General features: G+C 44.0%; 1 protein-coding gene across 3 annotated transcripts in view; it reads right to left on the bottom strand.

Annotated features, from left to right (window-relative positions):
- RNF212B (ring finger protein 212B) overlaps positions 1-15491 on the bottom strand; it is a 585489-nt gene that overhangs the window by 95529 nt on the left and 474469 nt on the right. For all 3 annotated transcript variants that reach the window (XM_073575552.1, XM_073575554.1, XM_073575553.1), the window contains one exon: positions 5186-5219. In XM_073575552.1, coding sequence (XP_073431653.1) covers positions 5186-5219 — 34 coding nt within the window. The remainder of the gene's footprint in view (positions 1-5185; positions 5220-15491) is intronic.

Below are 15491 nucleotides of genomic sequence, written 5' to 3'. Positions count from 1 at the left end.
AAAATGGAAATAAATACTTTTTTTAACTTTATTTTTCACTAACTAAGCGGGTGATAAAGGGGGGTTTGATTTACTATTTATAACGGGTTTTTATATTTGGCAGCTGTGACACACTAAGAGACAGTTTTTATTGCAAAAAAATAGTTTTTGCATCACCACATTGAGAGCTATAATTTTTCCATATTTTGGCCCACAGAGTCATGTGAGGTCTTGTTTCTTGCAGGACGAGTTGACATTTTTATTGGTACCATTTTCGGGCACATGACATATTTTGATCGCTTTTTATTCCAATTTTTGGGAGGCAAAATGAACAAAAACCAGCAATTCATGAATTTCTTTTGGTGGGGGAAGCGTTTATACCGTTCCGCGTGTGGTAAAATTGATAAAGCAGTTTTATTTTTTGGGTCAGCACGATGACAGCGATGCCTCATTTATATAATTTTTTCATGTTTTGTCGCTTTTGTACAATAAAAACTATTTTATAGAAAAAATAATTATTTTTGCATCGCTTTATTCTGAGAGCTATAACTTTTTTATTTTTCCGATGATGGAGCTTTATCGTGGCTTGTTTTTTTGCGGGACAAGATGACGTTTTCAGCGGTACCACGTTTATTTATATCTGTCTTTTTGATCGCGTGTTATTCCACTTTTTGTTCGGAGGTATTAAGATAAAGCATTTTTTTGCCTTTTTATTTACGGTGTTCACTAAAGGGGTTAACTATTGGGACACTTTTATAGGTCAGATTGTTACGGACGTGGCGATACTAAATATGTGAACTTTCATTGTTTAGATTTTTTTATTAGAATAAATATTGATTTTTTAAAATTTTTTAAAATATTTTTACAACTGATTTTTTTATTTTATTTCATTCTTACTTTTACACTATGAGACACTCATTTTGTGCAGGTTGATCGCTTATATGGCATGCAGATCTGCATGCCATATAAGCTGTCAGCGCTGCACTCTGTTCACACTGACTTCAGAGACTTCCTGACATGCACTGCGCATGACAGGAAGTCTCTGAGCTCTGGTAACCCGGTGTAACAGGCCAGATTCAGATTAACCCCCGCCCAGAATATACCAGGGGTTAAAGTGGCCTAGGCCAGTTTATACCCCTCTGGGACAGAATATACCCTGGGTATATTATGGCGTAGGCCAAACTATACCAAGGGGTATAAATTGGCCTAGGCCAAATTATACCCCTCCGGGTCAGAATATACCCCAGCTGCTGTAGATCAGATTTTTCACACTTTTGAGAACCATCAAAAACGGGGCCCCAGGCAGCACACGGGGGTCAGAGACAGCGAACGGGGTCCCAGGCAGCACATGGGGGGGCCCCAGGCAGCACACAAGGCCCAAGAGCGTACTCTGCTCAAACTACCAGCAACAAATGGAAATTGTAGCACAGCGCTGGGCCAATAAAATCATCTACATTTGTTGCCTTTGCATGACAGGGAACATGCACAGTTCAAAGCTGAGGCAGCCGCAGAATAAGGGTAAGTTCACACAGGGAGTTTTTGCAGTTTTTTTTCAACTTTTTTATGCTAATTTTCAGCTGCTTTTTCCATTACCAGCAAAGCCTATGAGATTTCAGAAATCTCATGCACACACATTGTTTTTTGTGTCATCAGGATTTTGTGCTTTACTGCGTTTTTTGGACATAGAGCATGTCACTTCTTTCAGCGTTTTTCACCCATTGGCTTGAATGGGTGATGAATAAACCGCTGCAAAAACGCAGGTATCATTACTTGCTGCTTTTTTTCTGCAGAAAAGTCATGGCCAGCAGGAAGTGACCTCACAGCTAAGAGCTTGGGATGTGGTTAGTGAGGTGTTCATAGTGACATTGAGCTATTGTGAGGTAGTGTCTGGTAGTAGTGAGGTGTCATGATAGTGAGCTATTGTGAGGTAGTGTCTGGTAGTGAGGTGTCCTGATAGTGAGCTATTGTGAGGGATTGTCTGGTAGTAGCCATGTCTTGGTATAGGAGGATGAGCATTAATGTTATGGGTGGTTCTACAGGAAGAAGTTTTTTTTTTTCTCTGGGTGCACTCAACTTTATTAGCATGCACAAAGAGACACAAAAATGCATGAAAAAAACGCACCTAAACCTGCGTTTTTGATGCAGGTTCTTTCCTGGCAAGAAATCAGGTTTTGCTGCAGAAAAAAAAGCAGCAAAAACGCCCTGTGTAAACTTACCCTAAGAGATTTCGCTTGGCTTCCAACCCTAGTCTCCAACCGCTTGTGTGCCTTCCGTATTTGCTGTATTTAGTTCTCATGCTCTGACACATAACCACTTACACAACCAGCAAACAAAAATAGCAGCCCCCAGTGGCTGAAGGAATAAATAATTTAAAACATGAACAGTAACTTTTATACAGCTATATAGTGGGTACGGAAAATATTCAGACTCCTTTAAATTTTTCACTCTTTGTTTCATTGCAGCCATTTGGTAAATTCAAAAAAGATCAATTTTATTCTCATTAATGTGCACTATGAACAAAAACAGAAATGTACGAATTTTTTCAAATTTATTAAAAAAGGAACAACTGAAATATGACATGGTCATAAGTATTCAGACCCTTTGCTCAGTATTGAGTAGAGACACCCTTTTGAGCAAGTACAGCCATGAGTCTTCTTGGGAATGATGTAGCAAGTTTTTCACACTTGGATTAGGGGATCTTCTGCCATTCTTCCTTGCATATCCTCTCCAGTTCCGTCAGGTTGGATGGTGAACGTTGGTGGACAGCCATTTTCAGGTCTCTCCAGAGATGCCCAAATGGGTTTAGGTCAGAGCTCTGGCTAGGCCAGTCAAGAATGGTCACAAAGTTGTTCTGAAGCTACTCCTTTGTTATTTTAGCTGTGTGCTTAGGGTCATTGTCTTGTTGGAAGGTGAACCTTCAGCCAAGTCTAAGGTCCAGAGCACTCTGGAAGAGGTTTTCATCCAGGATATCTCTGTACTTGGCCGCATTCATGTTTTCTTCAATTGCAATCAGTCGTCCTGTCCCTGCAGCTGAAAAAAAACCCCATAGCATGATGCTGCCACCACCATGTTTCACTGTTGGGATTGTATTGGGCAGGTGATGAGCCCAATACAATCTATCTTTATCTCTTCAGACCAGAGAATCTTATTTCTCATAGTCTGGGAGTCTTTTATGTGTTTTTTTTAGCAAACTCTATGCGTGCTTTCATATGTCTGGCACTGAGGAGAGGCTTCCGTCGGGCCACTCTGTCATAAAAGCCCGAATGGTTGAGGGCTGCAGTGATAGTAGACTTTTTGGAACTTTCTCCCAACTTTCCACTGCATCTGTGGAGCTCAGCCACAGTGATCTTGGGGTTCTTCTTTACCTCCCTCACCAAGGTTCGTCTCCCACGATTGCTCAGTTTGGCTGGACGGCCAGGTCTAGGAAGACTTCTGGTAGTCCCAAACTTCTTTCATTTAAGGATTATGGAGGCCACTGTGCACTTAGGAACCTTGATTACTGCAGAAATTCTTTTGTAACCTTGGCCAGATCTGCGCCTTGCCACAAACTGTCTCGGAGCCCTTGACCAGTTCCTTTGACCTCATGATTCTCACTTGGTCTGACATGCACTATGAGCTGTGAAGTCTTATATAGATCGGTGTGTGCCTTTACAAATCAAGTCCTATCAGTTTAATTAAACACAGCTGGACTCCAATGAAGGAGTAGAACCATCTCAAGGAGGATCACAAGGAAATGCACAGCATGTCACTTAAATATAAGTGTCCGAGCAAAGGGTCTGAATACTTATGACCATGTGATTTCAGTTTTTCGTTTTTAATAAATTTGCAAAAATTTCTACATTTGTTTTTTTCAGTCAAGATGGGTTAAAGAGTGTACATTAATGAAAAAAAAATAACTTTTTTGAATTTACCAAATGGCTGCAATGAAACAAAGAGTTAAAAATTTAAAAAGGTCTGAATACTTTCCATACCCACTGTAAATAAATATTTTTACATAAGTACAAAACATTAAAAAAATAGTGATACACTCCCTTTAAAGGATGTTTTTCGATAAATTACATTTACCCCCTATCCATAGTATAGATAATAAAAGTCTGATGGCAAGGAGCTCAGTGGCCACTAGAACAGGGGTCTTGACCCCCATTCTTCCTCTGGGAGGTCAAGATTAAATGGAGTAGCGCACATGCACTTTGCCGTTGTTATGTATTCTCTATAGAGATTACTTAAACAAGTACTGTTCTTTAAGGCAAAGTGTGTAATGCCCCAACATTGTAGTGTATGTGCCTTTAACGTTACCTCATTGTGCAAATCTAATGTTCACATTTCTCTTTGTAGAGCATGTACCTTAGAATTCAGTACATAAAAGTGGTTTATATATGCAGAAAGTGATGTACTTATTATGTTCTGCTATCAGGAGGTTTTTAAGAGTTAACAAAGCAGCCTTGTTTTACATACATGGCACTAAGGTCACAAGGCTGGACCACAGGTCCTGAGCTTAGCACTGAAAGATAAGGAGGCATTTTGTGCGCACCAGGGTGTTACTGGGGAAAACTGAAGTAACAGGTAGGAAACAGGCAGAACTCCAGTAAAAGAGAAACCACAGCCTCAGCTTCAGATAACTGTGTGATAAGAACTGTGCACATAACCAGAAGTTGAGACTCAGGAATCATTGCACCTTTTGTTATATCTGCATTACTATAATGGAAAGTAACTGTGATTGCGGCATGGGAATTGAATCTCTATTAAACCATTGTTTATCTGGATGTACCTGTGTATTCGTGCAACAAGTAAAGTTTATCAATAGCCTCTCTAGCCTCCCTGTTTTCTGTACTATTTGGAGTGCACCACATTACATCATACTTCCAAGATACAGAGGTTAATTAAGTGCACCCTAGCGTTACAAACTTTGCTTTCTTTTGTGCCTTCCATTGTGTGTGACCAATGGCATAGTAGTGCATCTTGGCATTACAAGTGCGTGCTATAACATCACCTCCTCCACATTTGGTAGTTATTGACAGGGGAAGCAGCTGGATCCAAAATTTCTCCTTACTAGCGAACAATATTTTACTTGATTCCCCCAATCTACTCAAGTGGTGATAAAGTTATATTAATCAAGATAAAGTTGAAAATAGAATCTCATCATTTATGTCAACATATTAAAACATTACTCTTCACTGCACAAATTATAGATCTGTAAATAACTTACCGAGAGGATAAGCTGTGCCCAGACAAAGAAGAACCTGAAGATATATCAAATTTAGTTATTTTATACAATTGAAGAATAAAACCTAAGATAAAAACAAAACGAGCAAATATCCTGTAGTAAGTAATCAATAATAGTACACGCAAATAACAGAGTACTTAGCTGGTACTATTTTAATAAAAAAAGAATAAAAGCCATCCTATCGTGACAAGGTGTCAGCAGACCTTAATATAGCTAGGAGCAGAGCATGATCAAGGCCCAACTGTTGCATCAGCCCGTGGAAAGCTATATAGACAAAATGCCCATATCAAAAGGGAGCTCACCTATGTTGGTACAAAAAAAAAAAAACTAACACAAATCTAAAGAAATGAGCTGGAACATATGACTTTTAAGCTTTTTTCATTAAAATGTCAACTAAGTAGCCTCTGTTATTTAGATATACACACGTGGTCACAATTGTGGATACACCTCGTTTAATGACAGAAAAACCCACAATGGTCACAGAAGTAACTTGAATCTGACAAAAGTAATAATACAAAATCTATGAAAATGAACAAATGAAAAAGTCAGACATTGCTTTTCAACCATGCTTCCACAGAATTAACCCTCCGTCAGGAACAATGGATCTGACAGGCGCAGCTCTTCTACTTTCATTTCTCCCTTCTCACCAGATTTTCAGGAAACCCCCTCCCTCTAGATAGTCTCCTGGCTCTAGCTGCTGTGTGAAACCTGATACCACAGTTGGTCTGCAGAGCTTCAGGTAGGAAGATATAGCTGTGCTGGCTTCTCAGGCTCATTGGTCCCGAACACATCACACTTTATAAGGTTGGTATGTAATGTTTTTAGTCATTACTATTGTTTATTTAGCTTGTTTTATGAATGGATAGAGAAAGGTTTGTGGATATTTCATATAAATAAGGCAGATTTTCTTAAAAATGAAAGTGTACTTCTCAGGAGTTTTGAAATTTGTGTATATCAAAGTTATTACTTTTATGTTGAGTAAATGGGTTTGTTTTGCACCTGATAATGTGTAGTCTCTTTTATTACATCCCTATGAAGGTCTGATCACTTTTAGATCACTGAAATTCAGAAAATTAGATATTCTAGGCATTTTTCTAGCCTGCGCTTGACAGGCACATTGTTCCATTACGAGTTAGTGTGAATATTGTTCCTGACGGAGGGTTAAAAAAAATAAAATAAAACTCATGAAATAGGCCTGGACAGAAATGATGGTACCCTTAACTTAATATTTTGCTGCACAACCTTTTGAGGCAATCACTGTAATCAAACAATTCCTGTAACTGTCAATGAGACTTCTGCACCTCTCAACAGGTATTTTGGCCATTCCTCAAGAGCAAACTGCTCCAGTTGTCTTGTGTTTGAAGGTTTCCTTTTTCAGACAGCATGTTTCAGCTCTTTCCAAAGATGCTCAATAGAATTTAGGTCAGAGCTCATAGAAGGCCACTTCAGAATAGCACAATGTTTTCCTCTTAGCCATTCTTTGTTGTTTTTAGCTGTGTGTTTCGGATCATTATCCTGTTGCAAGACCTATGACCTGTGACTGAGACCAAGCTTTCTGACACTGGGCAGCACATTTCTCTCTAGAATCCCTTGATAGTCTTGAGATTGCATTGTACCCTGCACAGATTCTAGACACCCTTTGCAAGATGCAGCAAAGCAGCCCCAGAACATAACAGAGCTCCCTCCATGTTTCACAGTAGGGACAGTGTTTTTTCTTGATATGCTTCATTTTTCCATCTGTCAACATAGAGCTGATGTGCCTTGCCAAAAAGTTCCATTTTTTGTCTCATCTGTCCATAGGACATTCTCCCAGAAGCTTTGTGGCTTGTCAATGTGCAGTTTGGCAAATTCCAGTCTGGCTTTTTAATGATTTTTTTCAACAATGGTGTCCTACTTGGTCATCTCTCATGAAGTCCACTTTGGCTCATACAACGACGGATGGTGCGATCTTACACTGATGTTCCTTGAGCTTGAAGTTCACCTTTAATCTGTTCAGAAGTTTTTCTGGGCTCTTTTGTTACCATTTGTATGATCCATCTCTTTGATTTGTCATCAATTTTCCTCCCATGGAGCTTAAATTTCTGAATAATATGTGCAGCTCTAGTCACAGGAACATCAAGCTGCTTGTAGATGGTCTCATAACTTTTACCTTTAACATGTTTGTCTATAATTTTATTTCTAATCTCCTGAGACAACTCTTTCCTTTGCTTCCTCTGATCCAAGTTGAGTGTGATACACACCATATCACCAAACATTCAGTGAGTATCTGTAGCCCTCTATACAGGCCCACTCACTGATTCCAAGATTGTAGACACCTGTGATGCTAATTAGTGGACACACCTTGATTTAACATGTCTCTTTTGTCACATTATTTCAGGGGTACCATCATTTCTGTCCAGGCTTATTTCATGAGTTTTATTTTTTTTAAATTCTGTGAAAGCATACTTAAAAAGCAATGTCTGACTTTCATTTGTTCATTTTCATATATTTTTGATGTATTACTTTTGTCAGATTCAAGTTTCTGTGACCATTGTGGGTTTTTCTGTCATTAAACAAGGGGTACGAACAATTTTGTCCACGACTGTATGTCTATGCTGGAAAGATAGTCTAAAGGCTCCCAAACACAGTCTTATGTTGGCCAAACTAGCTGATATAGACAGGTTTGGCCAACAGTCTAATGTGTATGTGTGGCGCCCCCAGGACTATGGCCGCCACTGTGGCTTTGCCTTCCTCCAGGGAGGGTAATGCCAGGCTTGGAGGCAATGAAGGGTCTCTCTCGCAGTTAACCTATACATGCAACACAGTTCCACTCCAGGCCAGCAGGGGGGACTCTGAACCAGAATTGAAGGGAGGAGTGCTCTCTGAGGGCCAAGAGAAAGGAGTGGTCAGTTAGTCTGAGGAGGGTGAAGTGTGCAGACGTGTGGGAGAAGCGCGGAGGTCGAGCAGAGAGGAAAGGCTCATCTCCAGTGAGAGCGCATGAACTGGAGCCTGGTCTCCACGGTTGTACGGATACTAATGGTCCTGCAACAGACACCAGAGGAGTAGGAGGCTGTAAATGCCCTACCCCATCTAGTACTTGGAGGCACAACAGCACGAAGTGAGCCAGGAGAGAAATAGCGGCTACAGCTGTCTACCATACGAGGAGTGAGAGTAGAAGAGAATTGAGAGGAACTTCAGTGTAACTCAGTACTAGGAGTACTTCACTCAAATAAGCGCTAGGAGGGAGATTGCACAGCCCATCTGCTGAGAGAGAATCCCTGAGTTGCTTCCAGGCTAGCCTGCTCCGGTACCATCTGTAATCAGGACCCTGGACTGCATTTGTCAAGTAAAGGAACAGAAACTGCACCCCGCTGTGTCTTGTCTGCTTCCTACCCTTCCGGCACCGCTACATCCCCGTGACAACCACATCTACACTGCCCTGGGACTACAGCTTCACCTGTGGGGAGCTTTTACATCTTTGCTGCACCATACCATCAGTCCCAGAGGATCTGCATGCAGCGTCGGCCTAACATCTCACTTGCCGAACACCACAGGTGGCGTCACGAACTATTCATCTACATTCCATCATTTCCAATCTCCCCTTTTTACATTGGGCGCCCAGGGCCACGAACCGGGTCACCGCTGCTGTGACACATCCCGCCGACACCGGCCCGGTACCGAGTACCCCACAGCCCTGGGAGGGCGACTAAATTTTTGGCGTCACGAACAGGATTACGGAGCCCGGTATCCCCGGGTCCTGTGTGCCAGAGACTGTTGTGTGCTATAGACTGTGTGAAATTGGCACCATCACCGCCATTATCCCGCTGATTGGCGCGCGCAGGAAGAGAAAGGGGCAGGCCTTCGTGGGCGGCGCCTGCCACAGAGCGCGAAGAAGTGAAGTGCTGCGCGGGAAGAGAGGACAGCACGTGAGAAGGGGAGGAGCTGAGACCTACAGCCCGGAGCATCGGGCCTGAGAAGCGGCTGCCGGTAAGGTAAGCTCACACAACCCCCCGGCCCTGGCTAACGTTAACTGGGGGAGAGAGAATGTCCGCACCACACAGCAATGCAGCGGTGGACGCCGCCTCCAACCCCTCCGCGCCGCAAGGAGTAGCGCCCACCGCAGCAGTCCCCATAATGCCGCTGTCCTTGCCCTACATACCGGGAGCGGCTTGGCTACCGCAGTACTCGGGTGAGTCACATACCCTGAGTGAATTTAAAGAGAGACTGTGCAGTTTGTTTAAAGTATACCCCCTGTCCGAGAGTCAGAAAGTGAACATCCTGATTGGGCAGCTAACAGGTGCAGCCCAGAGAGAAGTAAAAGCCTGGCAGGACACAGACAAAGAGACTGTTAAAAAGATTTTGGCCAAGCTAAAAAGCACCTTTGGCACCAGCACCGCAGCGGAGATCAAGATGAGGTTCTTTGGGTGTAAACAGAAAGTGCAGGACAGTATAAGGGACTATGCTCTTAACCTGCAGGAGGCGCTGCGAGCAGTTAAGCAAGTTGATCCTGACAGTGTGAAGGAGGAAGATAAACTGTTAAAGGAGCAGTTCATTGAAGGACTACTATCCAGTACCCACAGAGCATAACCCTACAAGACCCTGATCTGGACTTTGCTGGTTTTAAGGACAGGGCTATTCGGGTACTGCAGGAATCCACTGACATTCATCCAGCACCCCCTAGGTGCCCAGCGATCACCTACAGTTGTGGACAAAAGCATTGAAACCCCTGCAATTCTGTCAGATAATACTCAGTTTCTTCCTGAAAATGATTGCAAACACAAATTCTTTGGTATTATTATCTTCATTTAATTTGTTTTAAATGAAAAAACACAAAAAGAATTGTACTAAAGCCAAATTGGATATAATTCCACACCAAACATAAAAAAGAGGGTGGACAAAAGTATTGGCACTGTTCAAAAAATCATGTGATGCTTCTCTAATTTGTGTAATTAACAGGACCTGTAACTTACCTGTGGCACCTAACAAGTGTTGGCAATAACTAAATCACACTTGCAGCCAGTTGACATGGATTAAAGTTGACTCAACCTCTGTCCTGTGTCCTTGTGTGTACCACATTGAGCATGGAGAAAAGAAAGAAGACCAAAGAACTGTCTGAGGACTTGAGAAACCAAATTGTGAGGAAGCATGAGCAATCTCAAGGCTACAAGTCCATCTCCAAAGACCAGAATGTTCCTGTGTCTACCGTGCGCAGTGTCATCAAGAAGTTTAAAGCCCATGGCACTGTGGCTAACCTCCCTAGATGTGGACGGAAAAGAAAAATTGACAAGAGATTTCAACGCAAGATTGTGCGGATGTTGGATAAAGAACCTCGACTAACATCCAAACAAGTTCAAGCTGCCCTGCAGTCCGAGGGTACAAAAGTGTCAACCCGTACTATCCATCGGCGTCTGACTGAAAAGGGACTGTATGGTAGGAGACCAAGGAAGACCCCACTTCTTACCCCGAGGCATAAAAAAGCCAGGCTGGAGTTTGCCAAAACTTACCTGAAAAAGCCTAAAACGTTTTGGAAGAATGTTCTCTGGTCAGATGAGATAAAAGTAGAGCTTTTTGGGCAAAGGCATCAACATAGAGTTTACAGGAGAAAAAAAGAGGCATTCAAAGAAAAGAACACGGTCCCTACAGTCAAAGATGGCAGAGGTTCCCTGATGTTTTGGGGTTGCTTTGCTGCCTCTGGTACTGGACTGCTTGACCGTGTGCATGGCTTATGAAGTCTGAAGACTACCAACAAATTTTGCAGCATAATGTAGGGCCCAGTGTGAGAAAGGTGGGTCTCTCTCAGAGGTCATGGGTCTTCCAGCAGGACAATGACCCAAAACACACTTCAAAAAAGCACTAGAAAATGGTTTGAGAGAAAGCACTGGAGACTTCTAAGGTGGCCAGCAATGAGTCCAGACCTGAATCCCATAGAACACCTGTGGAGAGATCTAAAAATGGCAGTTTGGAGAAGGCACCCTTCAAATATCAGGGACCTGGAGCAGTTTGCCAAAGAAGAATGGTCTAAAATTCCAGCAGAGCATTGTAAGAAACTCATTGATGGTTACCGGAAGCGGTTGGTCGCAGTTATTTTGGCTAAAGGTGGTGCAACCAAGTATTAGGCTGAGGGTGCCAATACTTTTGTCTGGCCCATTTTTGGAGTTGTGTGTGAAATGATCAATGTTTTGCTTTTTGCTTCATTCTCTTTTGTGTTTTTTCATTTAAGACAAATTAAATGAAGATAATAATACCAAAGAATTTGTGTTTGTTTCAGGAAGAAACGGAGTATTATCTGACAGAATTGCAGGGGTGTCAATACTTTTGGCCACAACTGTACCATCAGGAAGCAACATCTTTTCCTTCCATCCCTGTGGAGGCTGATGCACAGACTCTGGATAAAGATCCAACTGAAGAGCTGCGTCTTCAAGTCCAGGAGTTGACTAAAGGTATGGCTGCACTTACTAAAACCGTGCAGTCCCTGCAAGTGTCCTCCAAGGAGAAGATCCAGCTGGCTTCCAGTCCTGAGGATGTCCCGTGGCTCTGGAAGAAGAGGATTCCGCCACTCCGAGGGAGAACCAACGAACCATCTGTCGTAACTGTCGCAGGCCAGGCCACTTCGCCAGGTACTGTCATTTAAACTAGCAACCCCCAGGAATAGGATCCCCAGGCCCAAAGAACTGGAGAGCCAAGTATGTTGGAGGGAGACCGATTCTCCCTGTGGTGATTGATGGCATCCCCATGAACGCTTTGCTGGACACTGGTTCCCAGGTGACCACTATGCCCTATATCCTTTACAAGCGGTATTGGGCTGATTCTGAACTTACCCGTGGCCCCACTGATGAACTGACAGTAGTTGCCAGTAATGGTCAGTCTTTGCCACAGATTGGATGTAAAGAGATTACAGTTAAAGTGGGTCGGGTAGAGCTAAAATCTCAAGGTCTGATAGTTGTGGATATTGATCAACATGAATGTAATCCCATGATGACTCCTGGTACAAATGTAATTGAAAATTGCCTTTCCAAGGTTATTGTCTTGTTGCAACAGGTGGCTGAGACTGCTGGTTCCAGTGAACAACGAGTCCTGCAGAAGGAGATCAAGGCCCTGATGCAAAGGCGGCAGGTAGAACTCTCTGGCGGAGAAATTGGTAGTGTCAAAGTGAGTGATGCTTTCCCCATTGCATTACCCCCCAGATGTGAAATGTTGATTTGGTGTCAGGCAGCTATAGGTCTCAGAGGGAAAGATTACCAGGCATTGGTAGAACCAGTATATTCTGATAGCAGGCCCACTGTCCTGACAGCCAGAGGGGTGATTGATGTACGTAAATGGAGAGTACCTGTATGCCTTTTGAATTGTGGGAAGGAGGAGGCCACAATACCTCGGTACGCCACAGTTGCTAAGCTGCTCACTGTTAATAACAACTCTTTGCAGGCAGCAGAGCCCTTGGTCTCATCCGATCAGGTGGAGGAAGCAGATGGAAGAGTGGTGCCAGCAACTGCAGGTGGGGACTGACTCTACACCTTCATACCAGAAAAATGGGGTTTACAGAGTGACACAAGAATATGAGCGGGTATTCAGCAAACACCCACTAGATTTTGGGCAGGCAAAAGGGGTGCAACATCATATCCCCACTGGAGATCATCCACCCATAAAGGAAAGGTACCGGCCTATACCCCCAACACAATACCAATGTGCTAAAGGTATTTTGAGAGAGATGAAGGAAGCAGGGGTTATCAGAGATAGTTGTAGCCCCTGGGCAGCTCCCATAGTTTTTGTAAGGAAAAAGGATGATACCATGAGAATGTGTGTTGATTACAGGAAAATTAACAGCATTACACATAAAGATGCCTACCCATTACCTAGGATTGAGGAATCATTAGCTGCACTTAAAACTGCTAACTACTTTTCCACCTTGGATCTCACTAGTGGGTATTGGCAGGTTCCCATGGCAGAGGCAGACAAGAAGAAAACAGCATTTATCACTCCGATGGGTCTCTGTGAGTTCAACTATATGCCATTTGGGCTCTGCACTACCCCAGGAACATTTCAACAGCTGATGGAGTGCTGCCTGGGACACATGAACTTTGAGACAGTCCTGTTGTACCTTGATGATGTCATTGTTTTCTCCAAGACTTATGAAGACCATCTGGAACACCTGGCTGAGGTGTTTGAAGCCTTGTCCAACTTTGGCCTGAAGGTGAAGCCCTCCAAATGCCACCTTCTGAAGCCCAAGGTACAGTACCTCGGACATGTGGTGAGTGCAGAAGGTGTGGCACCAGATCCGGACAAAGTCACAGTCATCCGGGACTGGCCAAGGCCCAGTAACCTCCATGAAGTACGTCAATTTCTTGGACTGGTAGGTTACTACCGAAGATTCATCAAAGGCTTCACTGAAATAGCCACTCCTATGCAAAATCTTCTGGTGGGACAGTCTAAGAAAGCCAAACAGAAGAATTCCACATTTGAATGGACTGAGGAGTTGGAGAGGTCCTTCACCCGATTGAAGATGGCTCTCACAGGAGATGAAGTTCTGGCCTATCCAGATTATGACAAACCCTTTGTGCAGTATACTGATGCCAGCAAAGTTGGACTGGGAGCAGTACTGTCACAGGTACAGAATGGAAAAGAAAGAGTGATCTCCTACGCCAGCAGGAAGCTGCGTCCCACTGAAAGGAACCCTGACAACTACAGTTCCTTCAAGCTGGAGTTCCTTGCCATAGTCTGGGCTGTCACTGAAAGGTTCAAGCATTACCTAGCTTCAGCCAAGTTTACTATCTTCACGGATAACAATCCGTTGACCCACTTGGAAACTGCGAAACTAGGTGCACTGGAGCAGCGATGGATGGCTCGGCTGTCTAACTATGAATTTACCATCAAGTACCGAGCAGGGCACAAGAATGCCAATCCTGATGCGCTGTCCAGAATGCCTAATATGCCGGATGCAGGAGAAGACCCTGAGGCTCTTGAGGAAACAGAGTTGCATCCCTTTCACCGGCCACTTGCGGCCCAATGTGCTAAAGGGCTGAGAAACAGAAGGTCTGGCTTGAAAGAGGTCACTCTAAATCCATTGCCCCATCATGACTGGGCAGAAACTCAGGATAATGACCCCGCAGTCCGCCTGGTGAAGGAGCTACTGTCACAAGCTGACTCACGCCCAGAGTCGAATGCTCCTGAGGAAACCCAGTGTCAGGAACACCGCACTGAACTTGCTCACTGAGCCAGTGCGCGTGTCCTGAGTAAAGCGAACAGTGCTCAGCCGAGTAGATGCGTACTTCAGAGCCGCAGGACCTGAAGCACGTGACTGCTGGGGCGTGGCCTAAACTCCGCAGAGCTAGGAGCTGCAAGATAACTCCTAGCAGGGTAACTGCGAGACAAAGTTACCAGGGGGCATAGACAGGGATAATAGTCAAGACGTAGCCAATAAGTCACACACAGAGATAGCTGCAAAGGTACAAGAGGGGCGAGCAGAGAGTAGTCAGGTCACAGGCAATGAGTCATACACAGAGACAAAAACGCAGTACAAAATCAACAGGCAAACACAACGGGAAACAGAATCAGGTCAGAACCATATAAACAAGCTATAGCAACAAACAGGCACACGGGGTCAGCACTCTAGGCCAAAGGCAAAAGTATAACTGGCAGGGATTGAAGCTTCCCAGGGGTTTAAAAAGCTCTCCCAGAACCAGAAAGAGGCCACAATCATTAACCCCAGGTGTGCAGGTCAAAACCTGCACCGAGCTCCAGACATTAACCCCAGGTGTGCAGCTCAAAAACCTGCACTGGGATCATGACACCCAGCAGCTGTGGAAGGAGAGAGGCCGGCTGTTCATTTATGAAGGAAAGCTGTGTCGGAGGAGTATCAATGCCCACACTCATGAGCTGGTCTGGCAGGTGATCGTCCCAAAGAGAGAGGCATCAATGGTCCTGGAAGCATACCACAATGGAGCTGGACACTTTGGATGGAAAAAGTTGGAAGTATTGCTCCGGGAGAGGTTCTACTGAGCTGGTATGAGGAAAGCCATTGAGAGGTGGTGCCCAGAGTGTGGACAATGTAACCTGCGCAGAAAGGATAGAAACAGCCAGAGAGCTCCTCTACAGCCAATCATCACCAAACAGCCACTTGAGTTGGTAGCCCTGGACCATGTGAAGCTGGTTCCAAGCCGGTCAGGCTACATCTATGCTCTTACCATTGTGGACCACTACTCAAGATTCCTGGTAGTTGTGCCTGTCAAGGATCAGACAGCCAGGACAGCAGCCAGAGCATTCCAACAGCACTTCTGTAGACCACATGGCTATCCTGAGCAAGTGCTTACAGATC

The sequence above is a fragment of the Dendrobates tinctorius genome, unplaced genomic scaffold (assembly GCF_039654945.1).
Source record: "Dendrobates tinctorius isolate UK_male_01 unplaced genomic scaffold, ASM3965494v1 ptg000044l, whole genome shotgun sequence".
Classification (NCBI taxonomy): Eukaryota; Metazoa; Chordata; class Amphibia; order Anura; family Dendrobatidae; genus Dendrobates; species Dendrobates tinctorius.
This window is presented reverse-complemented; position numbering and strand designations above follow the sequence as displayed.